This window comes from Condylura cristata, unplaced genomic scaffold (genome assembly GCF_000260355.1).
Source record: "Condylura cristata isolate star-nosed mole 26May11 unplaced genomic scaffold, ConCri1.0 scaffold00029, whole genome shotgun sequence".
Taxonomy (NCBI): domain Eukaryota; kingdom Metazoa; phylum Chordata; class Mammalia; order Eulipotyphla; family Talpidae; genus Condylura; species Condylura cristata.
The window spans coordinates 16,916,844-16,934,700 of NW_004567130.1; the positions used below are offsets into that span (position 1 = coordinate 16,916,844).

Consider the following 17,857-nt stretch of genomic DNA (forward strand, 5'->3'; position numbering starts at 1 on the left):
CTAGGGGACTCTACTTGCTCTCTTTCTTCCCAGAAGTCCTGGGCGGTGAATGATGGTCTTTTTGGCAGCAGCACTTGGTAAATGAAAGGGCATGTGAATGACTCGATTTCCTGGGTGGTGAAGCACAGCCACACTCGACACCACGCAGTATCCAGTGGGGGGATTGGAGGCTGCTGCTAAAAATGGCTCGGCGTTTTTATGTGTCCTGTGGTCATGGTTGCTGATTTGATGAATAGAAGGCCCCGTAGCAAAATGCACGCGGTGGGAATTCTCTCCGATGCGGAAGGATTGTAGCAACACTGCCAATTTTGTCCAATATTCTCTCTACCTCTTGATAGACTTCCCAAATAACTTACCATATGGCAAGAGAATTAGAAATACATCTCGATTCTTTTGACTAAGAAGCGTTCCCCCCTTCCCCCCCGGGTGGGTTTAGTGTTTCAAAATAAAATGAGGTCATTTAGGAAGCTTTTCCTTATCCTTTCTGGAAGACACAGAAAGGAGTGTCAACAGATGGGCTTGCGGACTCATCCAGAGCAGACAAGAGGGAGGCCTAAGCGCAAGGGACTTTGTGGTTTCGACGCTGGGTTCAGAAATAGGCACCCTGAAACGGGTTGCAGATAGAAGACGGAGCAGCTCTAATTTGGCCTTCAAAATAAACCTGCCGTCATCCTTGGGGTGCAGCTTCTCCTGTAACCCTGCATTCAAGATCACCCACCCATTAGGTGCTTTTTGTGGCTAAAGCAACCAAGTGCTTAAAGGATTATTTTAAAATGTCTTTGGCCGGAAGGGTCTGCATTCTTGAAGTTGGACTTGGCTTTATTCTCTGGGCAGTAGAAAAACCGACAACACGTTTTCACACATAAGCCAAGTGGTCATAGCAGGTGTGGTCAGGGGGCCAGCGGGCAGGCTGAGCCCCTCTGCAGGTGAGGGTCTAGGTGGTGCGGACAGGGGTCGCCTGGAAGCCACCCCACTCAAGCTTTAACCCAAGGGTCGTCCAGCTCCCCCTCCTTTCCAGCAGGTCAAGAGTCGGTGGGATCAGGGAGTCAAGGTCTTGTGAATCACCCCTCAAACGTAACCAGTCACCCAGGTCCTGTGGCTTACTACCTCCCTAACGTGTCTCAGAATTCACCCTCATTCTCCCTCTGGCTGCCTCTTCCAGAGTCTTCCTTTCTCTCCTGCCATGGCCTCCAAGCGGGCATAGACCTGACTTCAGTCCTGTGCTTCTCCAGGACACTCCTTAGGTGGTGGTGACCTGAGACATATCAGATGAGGTTATTTCACACCAAGGTCGTTCCTGTGGTGCGAAGGTCATTTGTGTAGTTGTCCAGCCACCCTCCAGCTCTCTGGCCGGTCGCTCTCTCTCAATCAAGCTGAAGGACAGGCCCAAGCCTGTGTTCTTTCCACTTGGTTTAAACAGGTTTGGTTGGCCTGTCTTCCCCTCTTCTCCTTTGCTTGGCCATTTGCTGCCCCTCACTAAGTCTCTGTCGAGCTGTTTCCTCCTCCAGGAAGCCTCCCTTGGTTATAAGTTGCATGGTCATCGTTGGACACATCAGTTCCCCGGACCTCCCTGCTCTCCCAGGTTAGGCCAGGGCCATGCCCTCTGGAATCTGCCTGCACAGATGCTGGACTTTGCCAGGGAGGCTGGTAGGGGGTGCAGGGAGTGAGAGCGCATGTGGTCAGGGGCCCTGGGGACTCTGTTGGGCTCTGAGCAACATAGGTATTCAGGCTGATGACTACTTTGTTCTGAACTGGCTTTACTCCCATCTTCCTCAGTTATCTAAGGTTGACCAGGGGTCCAGCTCCTTCTCCTTTCTGGGTCGAAACTTGTGCAAGGAAGGGAGATTGATAGCTAGCCACACTCCGTAATTAGCATGTTGCATAGAAACTCAGCCTAAGAGCCACGAGTGTCTTGTGGCTGCATTCGGAGTGGGCTTGGGGAAACAGCTAATAACTACCACCGATCGGGAGAGGGGAAGGGTCACCTGTCCACGTCCCTGGAGGTGGCCTCTGGGTGGCAGGGGGGTTCCAGTAGACAGTTCTGGGGTCCGACCAGCCTGGCTGAATCCTTGCTTTGCATTTCTCAGTATGTGACTTTGTTCAAGTGATTTTACTGGACAGGGCCTCAGGCTTAGCTGTCAGTGGGCATGGGCAAATGGGCATGGGTAAGAGTAGCCAATGCTTGGCTCCTGGTCCACACACAACGAAAGGTATGATTTGGGGGACACCTCCCCATTACTCCAAGTGTTACCTCATTCAGATGCATTCTGGGCTGTGATCCCAAACCACAGGTCGCAGGAGGTGGTGCTGGTGGCTCTCTGGAGTCGGGGTGATTAACAATCAGGCAGAAACGGTGATTCGCTGTTAACCTTGTAATCCTGTTTCCTGTCCCCCACACACCCAGTGACAGCTGGCTGGAGAGCAGAGCAGGAGGGGTGAAATGTCCCCTAATCCCAACAACTGGAAGAAGGGGGAGGGGGTGGGGTGAAGGAGGGGTGGGCATTAATTAACTCACAGCTACCCACATAAGCATCTCTGGGATCCGCTTGGCAAATGTCTGGGCACTCACCCCACTGTCTCTCTTTCCCCAGCTCTCTGGGCTTGGAAAAGGCAGATGGAGCCATAGTCACTTTCCAACATTCATTTATGGCTTCTGGTGACAGAAGCAGTAACTGCTTATTGTCCAAATAGGAGAGCAATGGCATAGCACAAAGGCGTGAAATTGTTCCAAAACTTGTTCTTAGCAGACTGACTGCAATACGTGTCAAGGTTCAACCAACGACGACTTAAAAAACATCGTATCCTAAAACCAGTACTTCCCGGATGACAGTGCTTCTGGTGACACAGGAGATGAATTTAGAGGGTGCACTGGCCCACAGGCACACCAGCGCTGAGAGTGAGAGTGAGCAGAAGGGACGAAGGAGGAGAGGAAGCCTCACGTGAGGCTGATTCTTCAGGGGAAACGATCAGTTAAATAAGCTTAGAGCTGGTGGCAAGATTGGGTGTCTCGACTAGGGACATGCCTGCCATGTGTTGGAGAGGACCTGGCCCTGGTTTTCATAAAACAGTGCTTCTTTGACCTCTCTTCAGTCTTACACATGTTTTCAAGTGAGTTCCAGGTTTTCGGATTCAGAGGTGTCAGGGTCAAGGCCAGGGCCAGGGTGAGGGTCAAGGGCGGGGGTCACCTTTGTGGAAAGGAGCAGCGATGCCTTGCAGGAAGTAGGGGAGCTGAGTCTGTGGGAACACGGGCCTCAGGGCTCGAGCCGGGAAGAGGAGACCAAAGCACGGGAATCTTAGGGTCCAGAGTGGGAGTGACCCTCAAAATCTCTGAAGGTGGTGGGGGTGACACCATGACAGAAGAGTCTGGAGAGCTGCTCCTAGAACCGGGATCGTAGCGCCAGGAGGACCAGCTCCTGGGCCAGCCTCCCCCTGCTGCAGGAAGGAAACTGAGTCTTGGCGGCACATCTGAGTTATGGGCTGTTAGGGTGCAACGGTGAATCCACACCCAGGAGACTGAGGTCTGGAGTTGGGGTCCAGCTCCCCTATTCCACTGAGCCTCTGTTTCTTCATCCGTAAAATGGGGGACATCATAGACCTTACCTCCAGGTGTGGAGAAAATAAGGAAACAGATGAACTGCGTGTGTCCGGCCACCGCTGCTACTGAGTGTGTCGCTCCCAGACCTGATCTGGGAGCCGGGAAGCCCCCTGCTCCAGGCTGTGCCGTCTGACTCTGAGTCCAGGCTGGTTGAAGCCAGACTTCAGGGTACCCTGGCTTCAGAGACCCCCTTCCCCCACCCAGTGTATCCGCAGCTCTCCAAAGGGACCAGGAAGCACAGGCAACCTCAGTGTCCCCCCCCCCCCAACACTGAGAAACTCAGGACCTGCAGAGAGCCCCAGGCTAATGCAGCTGCGGCCTGCCAGGCCTCAGTCACCTCCATAAATACTGCTAGTGGTGCCCAGCCTCCAGGGGACAGTCCAGCTGGGCTCCCAGCCAAAGGCCACTACCTGCTGCCTTCACTACCTGCTGTCCCAGCCAGCACCACAGCAGAGCTGCCCAGCGGTGCCCTTACAGTGTTCGCAGCCTGCAGAGTCACCAACAAGCAGAAGCCGCCTGGATTTCTAGCTGTCTGCTCCCGCAGCAGCCTGGTCTCCTGCTGCTCGGCAAAAGGCTCCCAGGTGCTTGTGGCTTCTGCCAGGGTACCCTGAAGTCTGGCTTCAACCAGCCTGGACTCAGAGTCAGACGGCACAGCCTGGAGCAGGGGGCTTCCCGGCTCCCAGATCAGGTCTGGGAGCGACACACTCAGTAGCAGCGGTGGCCAGACACACGCAGTTCATCTGTTTCCTTATTTTCTCCACACCTGGAGGTAAGGTCTATGATGTCCCCCATTTTACGGATGAAGAAACAGAGGCTCAGTGGAATAGGGGAGCTGGACCCCTGGGCTGGCCGCACAGAGGGCCTCTGGGGTGTCACTGAGGGCCGGCAGGTGGTGGCTGTGTCACCCGTGGGAGACAGTGGCTTCAGAGAAGGAGGGCTGAGGCTGTTCTCCTTCCTCCTTGCAGTGGGCTGCCACTTGGCTTCTGGAGCTGGGGTACCCTGGAGCTCCCCTTTGGCCGATCTGGATTTTGAGGTTTCCCACCAGAGTCTGGATAGGAAAGTCCGGAGGCCAGAATGTTCCAGCTGGACCAGATAGGTCAGGGTTGTCAGGCCCAGCCCACGATGCACGATGCCGCCGCCAGCCTGTGATGCCCCTCTCTCCCCCCCCCCAGTCCATGAAGCCTTCCCCCCCACCTCGGGGAAGTTCCTCTGAGACCCTCCATCTCCCTGGAGGGTGGTGCTAATTTGGGTCTCAGGTGCCTTTGGAAGGTCCAGCCAAAGCCAGGGACCCTCAATACATAAATAGAAAAACAGTTGAAACCCTTCAGGTTATTGGGGGGCCTGGGGAGGGCCCCTGAGATCCTTCTGGCGCACCCTTCCCTCCTCCAGCCAGCTGCTGGAATTTAAATGAATCTTCAACTCTTAACCTTGAGTGGTTGTTTTCTACAAACAGAAGACAAAGCACTCTCTAGTCTGGTGCTGTGGTTGGAGGGGATCACAGCGCCCCCTCCCTGGGGTGTGAGTCCAAATCAGCATTTTGAGCATTCTGCAGGGGCCTGGAGTCCCCACTTACCGCTGGCCACAGTTTCCTGTGCCACCAAGTGTGAACAGGTCAAACAAGGTGGGTGGGATGGGAAGCCCAGCTGGCTGAAGCTGCAAAATTGGGGTTTGTCCTGCGGATCCCGTCGTGGGTCTCATTTGTCTGTGGGGGGTATGGATGCTCAGAACTGTGGACCCCCACTGTCCCCATCCACTCCTCCCCCATATACCTGCTCTCCAGGGGCAGCATGTGAGGGTAACAGTGACTCACCTACCTTTGTGCGTGTTTCTCAAGCTTTTGGGAGACTTTAGTATTACCTGGGGGTGGTGGGGGTAGAAGCAGTGGTAGAAATATTGGATTGCTAGGTCCTACCCTCGGAGGTTCTGAATCAGAACCTCAAGGCAGGGGTCACAGGTGCCCTTTACCACCTTACCTGCTGGAGGGATGCCCTGGTCACACCTTGGTCATCCATTGCCCTGCAGAATGAGCAGGAAAATGCGTGCCTTTTCCACCTCCCTGAAACAGAACCTCTACGCTTGACTGATTTATTTAACAAAGGACCCAATTTTTCACTTAGCACTTGGCTTGGGCTAAACATGAGTAGCTGGAGTGCTCCCCAATGTTTTATTAAGAAAACTGAAAGACATATAGAAAACACGGGAGACGTGAGCAGCCAACACCAATATACCTGCTGCTTAGGTTCGACAGTAGACATTTGTCTCTGTTATGCTTCCATGCGTCCGTCCTCTGTCACCCTCCTTGCCAGCGTCATCCATCCATCACCCACCCACCCATCATCCACCTGTCTGTCCATCCATCTTACATATTTTTAAGGATACATTTCAAACTAAGCCATAGCATAAATACATTCCACTTCTGTGTACTTAGCTTGCATAACATTAATTTATATTCAGTTTTTTGTTCATTATTCCTTATTTTAGGTAAAGTTCGTCTGCTGTGAAAATGCACCCATCTTAGGTGCAACTTTCACTTTTTGACAGATGGCACATACCTGTAAAACCTAAGCCCCTGTCCTATTTTACAATATCCTCTCACCCCAGAAAGTTCCCTCAGCCCCTTCCTCTCCCTCCCCTCACACCCCTGTCTCCACCTGCCCATCAGAAGTGGTCAGTGTTCTGAGTTTCTAATTTTTACTTTGGTTAGCTTTGTCTTTACCAGAAACTTGTGTGGCTGGGGTCATAGTGTGTGTACTACTCTGTATAATAAGGCTTCTTTCTCCTGGGGAGTGTTTTAAATGCCCAGGGTCCAGGCTGCACTGCAGAACACTGACTCAGATTCTGGAGTCAGTGTGCGCCATTGCAGGCAAGGCTGGGTCCCCATCCCCAGGGGTTTCCTCCATCTGTGTGCACCCCACCCTGAGCCCCACTTCTCCATGTCAGAAACGGGGAGTAGTATTCTCCCATCTGAAACTTGTTTCCCTGGAGACCCATTCCTCATAGTTCGGTGGGTTTTCTCTTGGTGGGAGGAGCACACCCTTCACGGAGATCACTTACTGTTCCTGCAGAAGCGACTCGATCGGGTGACTTTGCCATGGCCATCGTTGGAGCTAAGCTCACCGAGAGGTCCTTGACTTCCTTCTGCCTGACCGATGGCCCCCACTGATGGCCAGTTTGAGGAAGGTCTCTCAGTCCCAGCCCTTCCAGCCTCCCAGCTTCCAGAAGGACTGGGACCCTAACTCAGGGTGCTTCTTGCCACCACCCCTCTGACTCCCCATTATAAAAACACTCCACAGTGCTAAAACTAAGATGTGGCTATGTGGAAATTTCACTGGACAGAGCTAAACTCTTGAGCTCTCCAACTCGGGAACAGGAACCCGGCAGCCACTGAGGTGTCCTTTCCAGGAGACCATCCGGGACTTCGTTTGCATGTCCTCTTCTAGCCATAGCTTCACACCAGCCTTTGCTCGGCCGTGTCCAGCTGTGCTGTGACTGGGTCTGCAAATGGAGAAGCTCAGCGGTGTCCTGAATCGGCCACTCAGCTGCCCAGGACTTCGCAGGATTCCAGGGCCGCCGCTGTAGTCTGTGCAAAACCTTTTTGCTAAAATCACAGACCTGTTCTGAGTAGTGAATGCAGGATGAATTTCTGCCTAGAGAAATGGACAGACTCTAAATCATGAATATTTGCCAGGTGGGGACGGCGCGGTGATAGGCCACTTGAAGTCTTTGCAATGAGCAGAACTTCTGCTCCAAAGTATAAAGGATCACTTACCAGTTGGTGTTTACTGAGAAGAATCAGTTCCCAAATAGCTTTTTGGTCCTTGAGTCATTTCGTAGCGCCACGAGGCAGGGACCCTTCTCCGTGTTATGGAGAGAGATGGAGTCTGGGAGGCAGGAAGAAGCCTGCCAGCATCACATAGGGGCGAGGTGGCTGGGTGCTGGAACAGGGGGGGCTGGATGCTGGAACAGGGGGGGCTGGGTGCTGGAGCAGGGGTGGCTGGGTGCTGGAGCAGGGGCCAGGCACGCTCCTCAATTAGAAATGACTTTCCTGATGGTACATTGCCTAGAGATTTAAGGAGAGAGCCCCCAGGCCCCACAGCTGTCAGGGAGGAGGGTGCTCAGGGCTTAGCGGCAGGTAGCTTTGTTTCTTGGTTCTCGCCACACCCAGCCTTACCGTCCGGTGCAGTGGGGTATGTATGTAACTTCTCTGTGGGGCCCCACCCCGTCCTCACTGGGCGGTGGTGGACGTGGGCACCCAGGCTCTTTACAGCTCGCTGGTGTGGCCTGCACAGCGTCCTAGAAGGTCTGCAAAGCCCTTGGTACACTCAAGGAGAGGACAGTTATTTATGAACTCGCCCTGAGCGGGTGCCGCCGTCGGGGGTGAGCTCACCCAGCCCTGTGCCTGCACAGGTCGGAGCAGAATTAAATTGATTTTATTTATGTCGCGCATTCGAAGTAAGAGCGCATACTCTCGGGGGCGCCTCCAGAAGTTTTCATCACAGATGAAAGTGCAAGCCGGGAGAGGCCTTTGCTCCCCCAGAGCGGGGATTTTACGCCCCCCCCCCCCCGCCTTGCCCCAGTGCCCGGCTTCAGTTGTTTGAAAAAACCTGCCAGAAGTAGAGGAGCTTCGCCAGGGGACAGCGAGGCGCAGCCCCCCGCCGCCAGCACCCTGCCACCTGCTCCCGTGAAAAGGCCGATTCAGGGGCTGCGGTGGAAACCTGGCCGGGGGTGCCGGGGGTTCGTTAGCTGGCGCGGGCTGCGTGCAGTTTGGCCGCGGGTTTCAATATTCCCTTGTAAGGCTTTTACAACCCAGACCTGGCGACAATGGCGTCATTCACGGCCCTCGCTCACGTGGAACAGCGTGTGAGGGGCCCGCCGGCGGGGCAGGCGTCTCTGCGCCCCCGCAGCGGGGAGCCGAGGCCCCGGGACCGGCCTGGGCGTCTGAGCACAGGAGCTGAGTGTGGGCGGAGGCTCCCGCCTCCGGTCCCCCAACACCCCTCCGGCAGTAGGGTCCGCAGACCGAACCGGCATAGCTAACACCCCGCTTTTGTCATCGGCGCTTCCTCCCTTCCTACTGCCAAGTCCGACCTGCCAGAGCTGTGTGATCTGGGGCGAGTTGCTTAACCTCTCTGGGCCTCGATTTCTTGAGCTCTAAAGTGAATCTGATCATGAGGAGGAAAGGGGGGGCCTGACAGCGTGGAAGGGGAGCGAACAGTCTACCAGGGCAGTGGCTGCAGCCTTAGGAGCTTTTAAAGAAGTGGAGGAGGAGGGTGGGAAGAAGAGGGGGCGAGCAGAGGCTGCCGCGGAGGGTGCTGGGACCGGGGCTCTACTCCCACTGCCGGAGACCCCAGGGCAGTCTACTCTCCTTTTGATTCTCCTGTGCCTGGATTCCTCAGAGGTGCCCTCACAGTGTCCAGGGGAGTGGACGTTAGAGACTCGAGCGTGTTGGCGTGCCCAGTGGAGCTCCGTTTTCTTCCCTCCTCCATCTCACACCCATGAAGCCCCACAGCCCGCACGCTCTTGTTTTCACACCTGTCCAGTGGGCGGGGGGCCGGGACCCCCAAGCAGCAGGCAGGAACCTTTCGGGATTGACAGTGGGCGTGAGGCCTCAAGCGCCTCGGAGAGAAACCAGCTGTGAGGGACAAGTGGTTATTGGGATAATATGACTTTCCCACTTCTGTGAGGCTTCGTAATCAAAAACAGGATTTGGCCTTTCCAAAGAGTAATTTTGCAACTTGGCAGTGTCTGGCGGGAGAATTCCGTGGAGTCCATCGATACATTCTCTTGTAAATTCTCCCCGCCAACATTTTTTGGGAGTTATTTTCTTTAATTAAAAAAAAAATTAAGAATATAAACCGGAGAGATCTGACCTCCCCTCACGGAGCTGACAGCCCTTTGCCGCACCAAGCTGCCTAAACAGAGATGGCCAACGAGCTGTGACAGCTTTTATGGTGTTTTATTATGATTAGGTCTTTCTTCTTCTTCTTTTCTTTCCATTACGTAGCTTGACCCGCAAAAGGGGAGCTTAAAAGCTAATTTCATTCTGTTTGGCCTCCCGGCCCCAGGGGGAGACACTGAGTGGCGGCCCCAGCGCTGGCTGGTCGGGGTGGTGGTCACGGCCCCGCTGAGCTGGGCGCAGAGACCCTGGTGGGGGGGGCGGGGGGTGTGTTCTGCTGCCTCATGGAAACTTGGCACTTACCCGGCGTCCCCTGCCTGGCCACGCTGACGTCCTTTCACTCGACAAACAAAGGCAGGGCCTTCAGTCTTTGCTTCCTGGGGTGGGAGATGAGTCTCCCAGCACTGTGCTCCCTAAAAGCATGTTGGAATTGGGGCTGTCTGTCTAGAAGTGACTTGGGTATTGGGGGTCTGTGACCATGGGCCAAGTGGCTCCCTCTGCTTGAGTCTGAGTTTCTAATCTGGAAAATGGGGACAAGGCCGGTCCCTGCTTCCTAGCGCCACAGGAGGGATTGACGGGCAAACACAGGCCCCTTCGAAGTGCGTGAGGCCTGGTACTCTTTTCTGGGTGATGATTTCAGGAGGACTCTTTGATTGGAACAGGTAAGTATTTGTTTTACCTGCATGAGAGGAACACCTTTTTAGGCCCACACGTGCATCATAGACATCACTGTTCAGAGTGAGATTTAAGTATTTGGCCAAAAACTTAATGTATACAAATGTAGCAAGTTGAAGACTAGTAATAATTGGGTCCTGGTGAAAATCACAGCTAATCTTGGGGTTTCTGTTGCATAGTTCTTCTGGGATGGGATTCTTCACCTGCTCAGTGCCCAAGGTCCATGGCAGCCTGGGAAAGCCCATGGATCACTTCTCAGAATAATACGATTAAAGGCAGAAAGTCAAATGCATCGATTGCAAAGAAAACTGCTTTTAATACAGCAGAGTTAGCCAAGTCTTTTAAAAGGTGACATAGTGGTCTGTGCACTTGATAAAGCCCAGATGGGCGTGCCTGGCACTCAGGACTCGCCCGCCTCTGGGATGGTGCTGAGGTCTGCTTTGCACAGATACCACCTCTAGATACGACTGTGCCCAGTCACAGCAGCACACCCATCACAGAAAGCAACACCGCATCTCAGTACAAGATAGGAAAAGCCAAGGTGTCATTTTAAAAATCCAAGCTTATGTTCCTAAGTTGCCCCTAAAGCGAAACCCTTCAAGTTGAGGCGACAGGCCACTGAAACTGCTTCCCTCTGAGAAACTGGCGGCCTGGAGGTGCAGATCATTCTGTAAAGGCAGAAACGACATTTTCTAAAGGTCTTTACTCAGTGCCAGGGATTTTCAAGAGCAGGTCAGTGAGTATTTTCATCGATTATGTGAGGAACCCATGGCCCAGAGAGGTTGAGTGACACACCCAGGGCCACACAGCAGTGGGATGGCAGAGAGCACACGCTTCTGAATCTGATACCTTCTTCGTCTCCATTACTTGCTGCTCCTTAGGTCCCTGGGGGTGGGGGTGGGTGGGTGAGGGGACGTCAGTGTTCATGGAGTGGTGGAGGGAAGGGAAGGTGTCTGGGGGACGCAGGGCAGAGAGGCGTGGTTTCTCCATCGTCCTCCCAACTAACAGATGAGGCTCAGACTTGGCTGGATGATCTGCCTGCCCCAAGCCCCAAGGACACTAGGTGTACGGCAGAGTGGAGAGCTCGTTGCTGGGGGCTGGATGAGGAATGGGTGTTTCTCCGTAAGTGTCAGCTTTTCCCTGGATGCAGAGGTGACTTGGCATCGGATTCAAATCCTCCTCTGCTCCCTTCCACCTGCAGGGGCGCCTGTTGGGGAAATGCAGGTGTGGCCGGGGCAGCTTTTAGAATCTGCCATTTGGTTCTGCTCTTCACCCCTTCAGGGCTTCTGTGGCCTCCAGCTCTGTTTTCAATGCCCTGTGTACCTGTTGGGAAGGCGGAGACCCAGAGGGTGACGTCACTCCGGGAGGCCGGGAACATTTTCCTGATGCGTGGTCTGTTCCCTCCTAACTCCTGGCCGCCTGACTCATCACCATCACCAACCTGACCATCGTGGTGTTTTTCTTGTCATTTTTTACTATTTGACCTAAAAGTTGTCCCATAATTGCAACTCTGGGTGAGAAGCAAACATAACCATTTCACAATTCTGCTCACATTAATTGATCTTGTACAGATTTCTGCATCTACAGACTCCACGTTCTGTTTTTTTTTTCTTTTTAAAGCTGCAGAATACTTCATTGTTTAGCTCTATCAAAGTTGACGTAGCCCGCAGGGAAGACATAGGAGGATGAATGATTGTATAAAAAAAATGATTGTGCTCAAATTGTCTTCAAGAGAGAATGTGCCGGATCACTCTCATCATAGGCCACACTGGGCAGCCGCCCAGCCCTGCCCAGCCCTCCTCTCCCCGCCCAGAGGTGGGCAGCTGCTCCCCTCAGAGGATGTAGACTGCTGTGGGTCCAGCCCTTCTTTTCTTACCCACTCGCTGTTTCTCCCAAGCGCCCCTTTGTTCTCTGCACCCCTCCTTTCAGTCCCTCGGTGGCCTCTCACCGGCCTGTCTCCCCCCACCCAGTTCCCCTGGGGCTCTGGTGCTGCTCAGTGCCGCTTCCTCCTGGAGAAGCTGCTGTTGGTGTCCAGGCTCCTGTGAGGGAGGAGATGAGTACCCCTAGTGTGCAGGGTGGAGGTGCAAGGGACCAGAGTTTGCACACTTCGGAGGCGGCTGGTGCCAACGACTGTTATCACGTCCTGTTTCCCTGTGTGCCAGCCCCAGGGGCTGAGGCAGCCGCAGTCACAGTGACCGGTGATAGGAGGAGACCTGATCTTCAGCCGGGGCTGCTCTCGGCTTCCTTTGTCCCTACTCTTCCCCCTCCTGTCCCTTTCCTTGTCCCCTTCTGCTATGCTCTTACCCCTATCACTGACACAAGGCCCAGGGTCGCCATTCTTGAACACTTACCAGGCACCAGATGTGTTCTGAGTCTCTCACATGTATGACCTCATTTCTTCTCTCGACAACCCTTTGAACAGGGGCTTCTATGATTCCCACTTTATAGTTGGGAAAAGCGAGCATGGCGACGTACTATGTGAGCAGCGATGAGTGTAGCAGCTCTAAAGGACGTTCTAAGGCACTCGCAGCCAACCTAGATAGCCCAGGAGGACTCCCGGACAGCTGTGCTGGTCAGCTGCTATGCCTGGCTGCGCGCAAGGCGAGAGCTGGAGCCCCGTGGAGCCCCATGGTGACCCAGAGTCAAGCCTCAGTGATGGCTAAGCTCTTCTAGGTCTTGAGTTAAGGATTTACAGAATGAGCTGAAATGTTTCCAGGTGCTGATTTACCCTTCTGCATATGTCTATACCTACTCGCCTACTGTATAAAGCATGAAAAGTTAGTGCCCAGGTATGTTTTGGGGGCTTACGATGTCCTTGAGCATAGCTGGCGTGCTTTAAAAAAAAGATATATTTATTTATGCATACGAAAACTGGGGTACAAGCCAGAGATGCAGGGGCAGGGTAGAGGGTTCACCAGAGACAGAGTGGGGAGCAGAACAGGCATATTGACTGAAATATACCCCTGAGGGGAGCAGCAGGGAGACAGGAGAGGTCTGCTGTGCTCCCTGGCTAGGATTCGAACTTCTGCAGCAGTGGCTGTAGATAGCTTCACAGTGCTGTGTTTTAACCCCTTGTGCCACCAGAGAAGCCCTGGATTGCTTTATTTCACAGAGATCCCTTTGTTTCTTACTCTGTGACTTTCTGGGGGAGTCTGACCAGGGAGAGTGTCAGGCACTGGCCAATGTTCTTTCCCACGTTGTTTCTTTCAGTAAAGAATACCCCGTGGTACCCAGGAGCACAGTGAGACAAAAGGTGGCCTCCAACCACAGTCCTTTCAGCAGCGAGCCTCGGGCTCTGTCCACATCCTCCAACTTGGGCTCCCAGTACCAGTGTGAGAACGGGGTGTCCGGGCCCTCCCAGGACCTCCTGCCTCCGCCCAACCCATACCCGCTGCCCCAGGAGCACGGCCAGATTTACCACTGCACCAAGAGGAAAGGTGAGTGTGACCACATGCCCAGCTCTCCCCCTCCTCTTCTTCCTCCTGCGCCAAAAAAGTACACACAACTATACTAGTTTATTTTTAAAAAGTAAGTAACACCAGACCACATAGAGATTCTAGACCTTTCAAACCATACTGGTGCAACTAAAGACTTCTGTGACACGTCTTTGCACTGTTCCAGCCCTTTCTTTGGGGAAAACTTATTCGAAATGCAGTCCAGACCTGCTTTCTACCTCTGCACACGTATATGCACACACGTGTCTGCAAACACCTCCTTTGTACTTTGAACAGCTGATCTGCTGTGTGCATCTTGCAGCTTGCGTTGTTTTCTTTTAAATGTGAGAACACATCTTAGGGATCTTTTCTTGAACCAAAACTGCCTCTTCGTAGCTGCTGAAGAGGGTGACGGGGGCTCACCCGCTGGGTCCCCCTCGGCAAGGCTGCCCCCAGTGTCCCCAGGTGGATTACCAGCCACGCAGCAGGGAAACTCCTCCTCCTCTCTTTTCAGGTCAAAACCAACACACACTCACAAAGCAAAATCCCAACTGATTTTCTCTCCACTCTTTATCGTATCTGCTTTTCCGCTTCTCGGGGATGCAAAATGGGTGACTTTTCCCTGAGTCATCTGAGCCCAATGTGGCACAGGTTAAGGCAGGAGATGTCTGCTGGTATGTGTTCCAGCCGAGCTGGTGTGGGTTGGCATGGGCCCTGTCGTTGGGTCAGTTTGCTGGAGCGATCGCTTGCTGGAGCTGCAGACGGGCACCGTGGGGCCAGAGACACAGAAGTTCAAGTCTCAAGTCTGCTACCAGCTGCTTGGATAGCCTTGGGCAGGTGTCCTAGCCTCTCTGTGCCTCAGTTTCCCACTTTATAAATGCTGCTGAGTTCCCCACAGTGCCTGGGAAAGGGCCGTGACGATGGGCTGGGTCGCTGAGGCCACTTAAGAAAGCGAGTTCCTGGAAGCATCGAAGAGAACTTTGGTCACGGAGCAGAGGCTCGAGATAACAGATCAGGTCCATGTGGCCTCATGCTGACACTGGAGGGCGTCAGGATCAGGCAGGGATGAATGCTGCCTTTGCGGGTGTCAAAATGATATGATTAGGGCAATTGACTTAAACCTTTTAAGGCTCCTTAAGAAAAAAATCTGTAGTTATGGGCTTCTGGAGGAACCTGCTTCGTGGGCTTGACATGAAGCTGCCCTAAAGCCCTGCAGGTCCTGGGCAGAGCATGGGGCTCCCCCAGTGACAGCTCCTGTTTGGCTTGAGCACCCCCAAGTCTCATCTTCAGAGTAGCTGCTAGAATCAGTAGCCGACATGCCTTGGGAAATCCAGTACCCAGTGCCTGGATCTTCTTAAACACAAAAACCTCACTCACAGGAACAGTGCAAACAATGCCGGCAGCTGTCTCTGGAGCTGGGGTTACATCAGGGGAGCGTTGCGTTTACCAGGCCGGTGTTGAAGGGGAAACCAGTTGTCACAGGTCTGGACTGGGGCCTGACCTAAGTGAGCTGAGGCGCCGCTCTTACCTGCAGCCTTTCCGGCTCCTTTAGAAGACCTGAACAGTCTCACCCCGCACGCAGCTCCCCTGGCCCAACTCACGCCAAGTCTGCTGCCGGATGGGCTGGCGACCAGATGCTGCGGACACGCCCACCCCTACAGGCACCAGGCAGGGCGCAGAGAGGCCTCGGCACTGAGAGCTGGCGCATATTCTCTGTAAGGGGTCCTGAACCAGGGTCCACAAGCAGTGTAGGAGTAGCACAAGTCAGGGGGTGCTATTATTAACCCACTTTCCAAACGGGGAAGCTGGAGCTTCTTCCAAAGGTAGACTGGAGGGCTGATGGTTCTTGAAGGTGGAATTTGTCCAGTCTGGACAGCAGACTCTGCCTGCCCGAGCTACCTCGCTCTGCCTCCATAACCTTTGCTTCTCGGCTATAAACTCCGCAGCGGTCCCCACTGGGGTCTGCTCTTGAGACAGGGTCTGCTCCTGGGGCGCTGATGAGGTGCACACCGGGTTTGCATTAGGCAGCTCTGTTGATGAAATTAAGGCCAGACCAGAAGAAGGGGAGGAAGAAGTCACAGTGAATCAAGGAGCTTTGGGGGGGGGGCACTATTTATGGCAGCATCCTGGCACATGAGCTCGGGTGGGCAGGTGGGTGGGCCGGCTGGGAATCCGGGCTGACGGCACTCTTTAGATGACGTGAGCATCGTGCTCCTGGCTGCTGGGCGGGAACGCAGGGTCAGCTTGAGGTGGCCACCTCCGGAGAGCTGGAAGTCGTGGCTGACCTGTGGCGGGTCACTGCAGCTGGGATGCTTCAGGCCATGCAGCCCTGGGCGTGTGACTTGGTGTCTTCCGCCTCAATGGCCTTTTCTGCCAGTAGGGATTGCGTAGGGTTGTTATGAGATGATATGGGGTGAAATGAAATCAGACACCCCTAAAACGGTGCCTGGTAGGGAAAAGTGCTGCAGGAAGGTTTGAGAGCCACTGTTCGGCCAATGGGGCTTGGACCCCGGTTGACAGCAGACCAGGCCTCGTGACTCATGCGTCACCGGTTACGCTGGTGATGGGCTGCTTTTCGGCTAGGTGAGGTGTTGGGGCGGGATCGCGTCAGGCTAGAAGCGAAGCAGAGCCCTGTGGAAGGTGGGCGAGGAGGAGGTGTCTGGAGGGACAAAAGCAGGTGTGAGGCCTTTTAGAAGATGGGAGCTGCTCCCACCAGGAGGGAGCAAGAGCTGGGGTGACTGCAACACAGATGGAGAACAACAGGGTGGGAGTCGCGGCCTCTGGTGGAGAGTGGGGGCAGCCCCTGCCGCCTGGGGAAGCTGCAGCGAGGCCTTCTGCCGCGGGGGGCTTACAGCGTGGTGGCACGAGGAGGCGGTTGTTTTAACTACTGCTCTGCTGTGGAAACGGGGGGCTGCATGCCTCCTAGGTGCTCTGTAGAGTGGCCGCTGCAGGTGAGATGACGGGGGCTCAGACCAGGTGGGGAAGTGAGATGTGGGGGTATCGGGACTTGGTGACTCGTTGGAGATAACAAACCAAGAATCAGCTCTTTAAGCATGGGCACGCCAAGGCTCAGAGAAGCTAAGTGGCTTGTCCAGCGTCGCTCAGCTAGTCAGCAGTGAGTCTCTGCACTCGGGGTACATGAAGTGGATACCCCGTCGGACTGCTTTCATCATCCTAGAAACCTCTGCCCTTCTCAGCTTCCTTCACCCCCAAAAGGGGCTTCCCATGACAGGGAACCTTCTAGCCAAGCTCTGTCTGTCCTGCCTGCCCTGGAGACAACAAAAAGCAATTCATCACTAGCCTCCATTGCACAGCGATAAGGAATCAGCGAGGTTTCCTTCCAGTTTGCGATTCCCGTGAAGTGATAAGTCCTTGGGTGGCTTGCCCCCCGGCCCCTGCCTGCCTCGCTATCTAACTTCCCCTCATTGTCTGTCTCCTTTCCAATGAGCCCAGCAGGCAGGCTCAATGAAATGTCAAAGGCCAGGCAGGCCAGTGGGTCCCCTGTGTTTGGACCCAGCTGTCTCCAACTATCTCCCTCATGGGTTGTGCCAAAAAACCGGGAAGGCCTTTTATCAACGCCATTCAATCAAATCCAGGACTCGGGGCCTGGGAGAGCAGTTGTCTGTCTTTCTTTCCCCTCACCCTGACAGACCTTGCTACCCCCACCCATTAGAAACCAAAGGCAACCCATGTCCAGACTAGTGAAGCCACTGCTGACTTGAGATTCAGAGGGGAGTCAGTGGTGGAAAGGGAAGGCGCGTGGGTCTTGGGGAGGCTTTGCAGGGCTCTTTCCTCAGTGCTGCACCCTTGCCTCCTTGGGGTCTTTGCAGTTGTTGCACCCAGGCAGATCCTGCTACCTGCATTTTGCCAGCAGAGGCCTAGGAGGTTGGGTTAGACTCCCAGGGCTGTGGGGTGGTGGGAGGCAGTTTGGGGATGTCCTCGCCTGGCGCCTGTTGAAGCACTTCCCAAGTGCTGTGGTCTTTGGGTGCTTGGGAGCAGGGGCAGCGGGATGGCAAAGGTCCCTGTGTCCCTACAACTTGGGAGAGGCAGATAATGAACAAATGAATAAATGGCATGATTTTGGATAGCAGCTTCCACTCCATGTGAGTGGAAGTCTTGATGCCCAGTCAGAGACCTTCCCACAACATCCTAGTTCTTTTCACTAAGAACTAACAAACCTGAGTACACTAAAAAAAAAAATCCATTCATCCAACAACCTTCCCATCCATCCATCCATCCATCCATCCATCCATCCATCCA

The 17,857-nt window shown here is 54.2% G+C and overlaps 1 protein-coding gene across 1 annotated transcript in view; it reads left to right on the forward strand.

Annotated features, from left to right (window-relative positions):
- The window catches only part of TBX5 (T-box 5), a 40,545-nt gene that overhangs the window by 17,674 nt on the left and 5,014 nt on the right, over positions 1 to 17,857 (forward strand). The window contains exon 8 of the mRNA XM_004691011.1: positions 13,374 to 13,600. Within this exon, the coding sequence (XP_004691068.1) occupies positions 13,374 to 13,600 (227 nt within the window). The remainder of the gene's footprint in view (positions 1 to 13,373; positions 13,601 to 17,857) is intronic.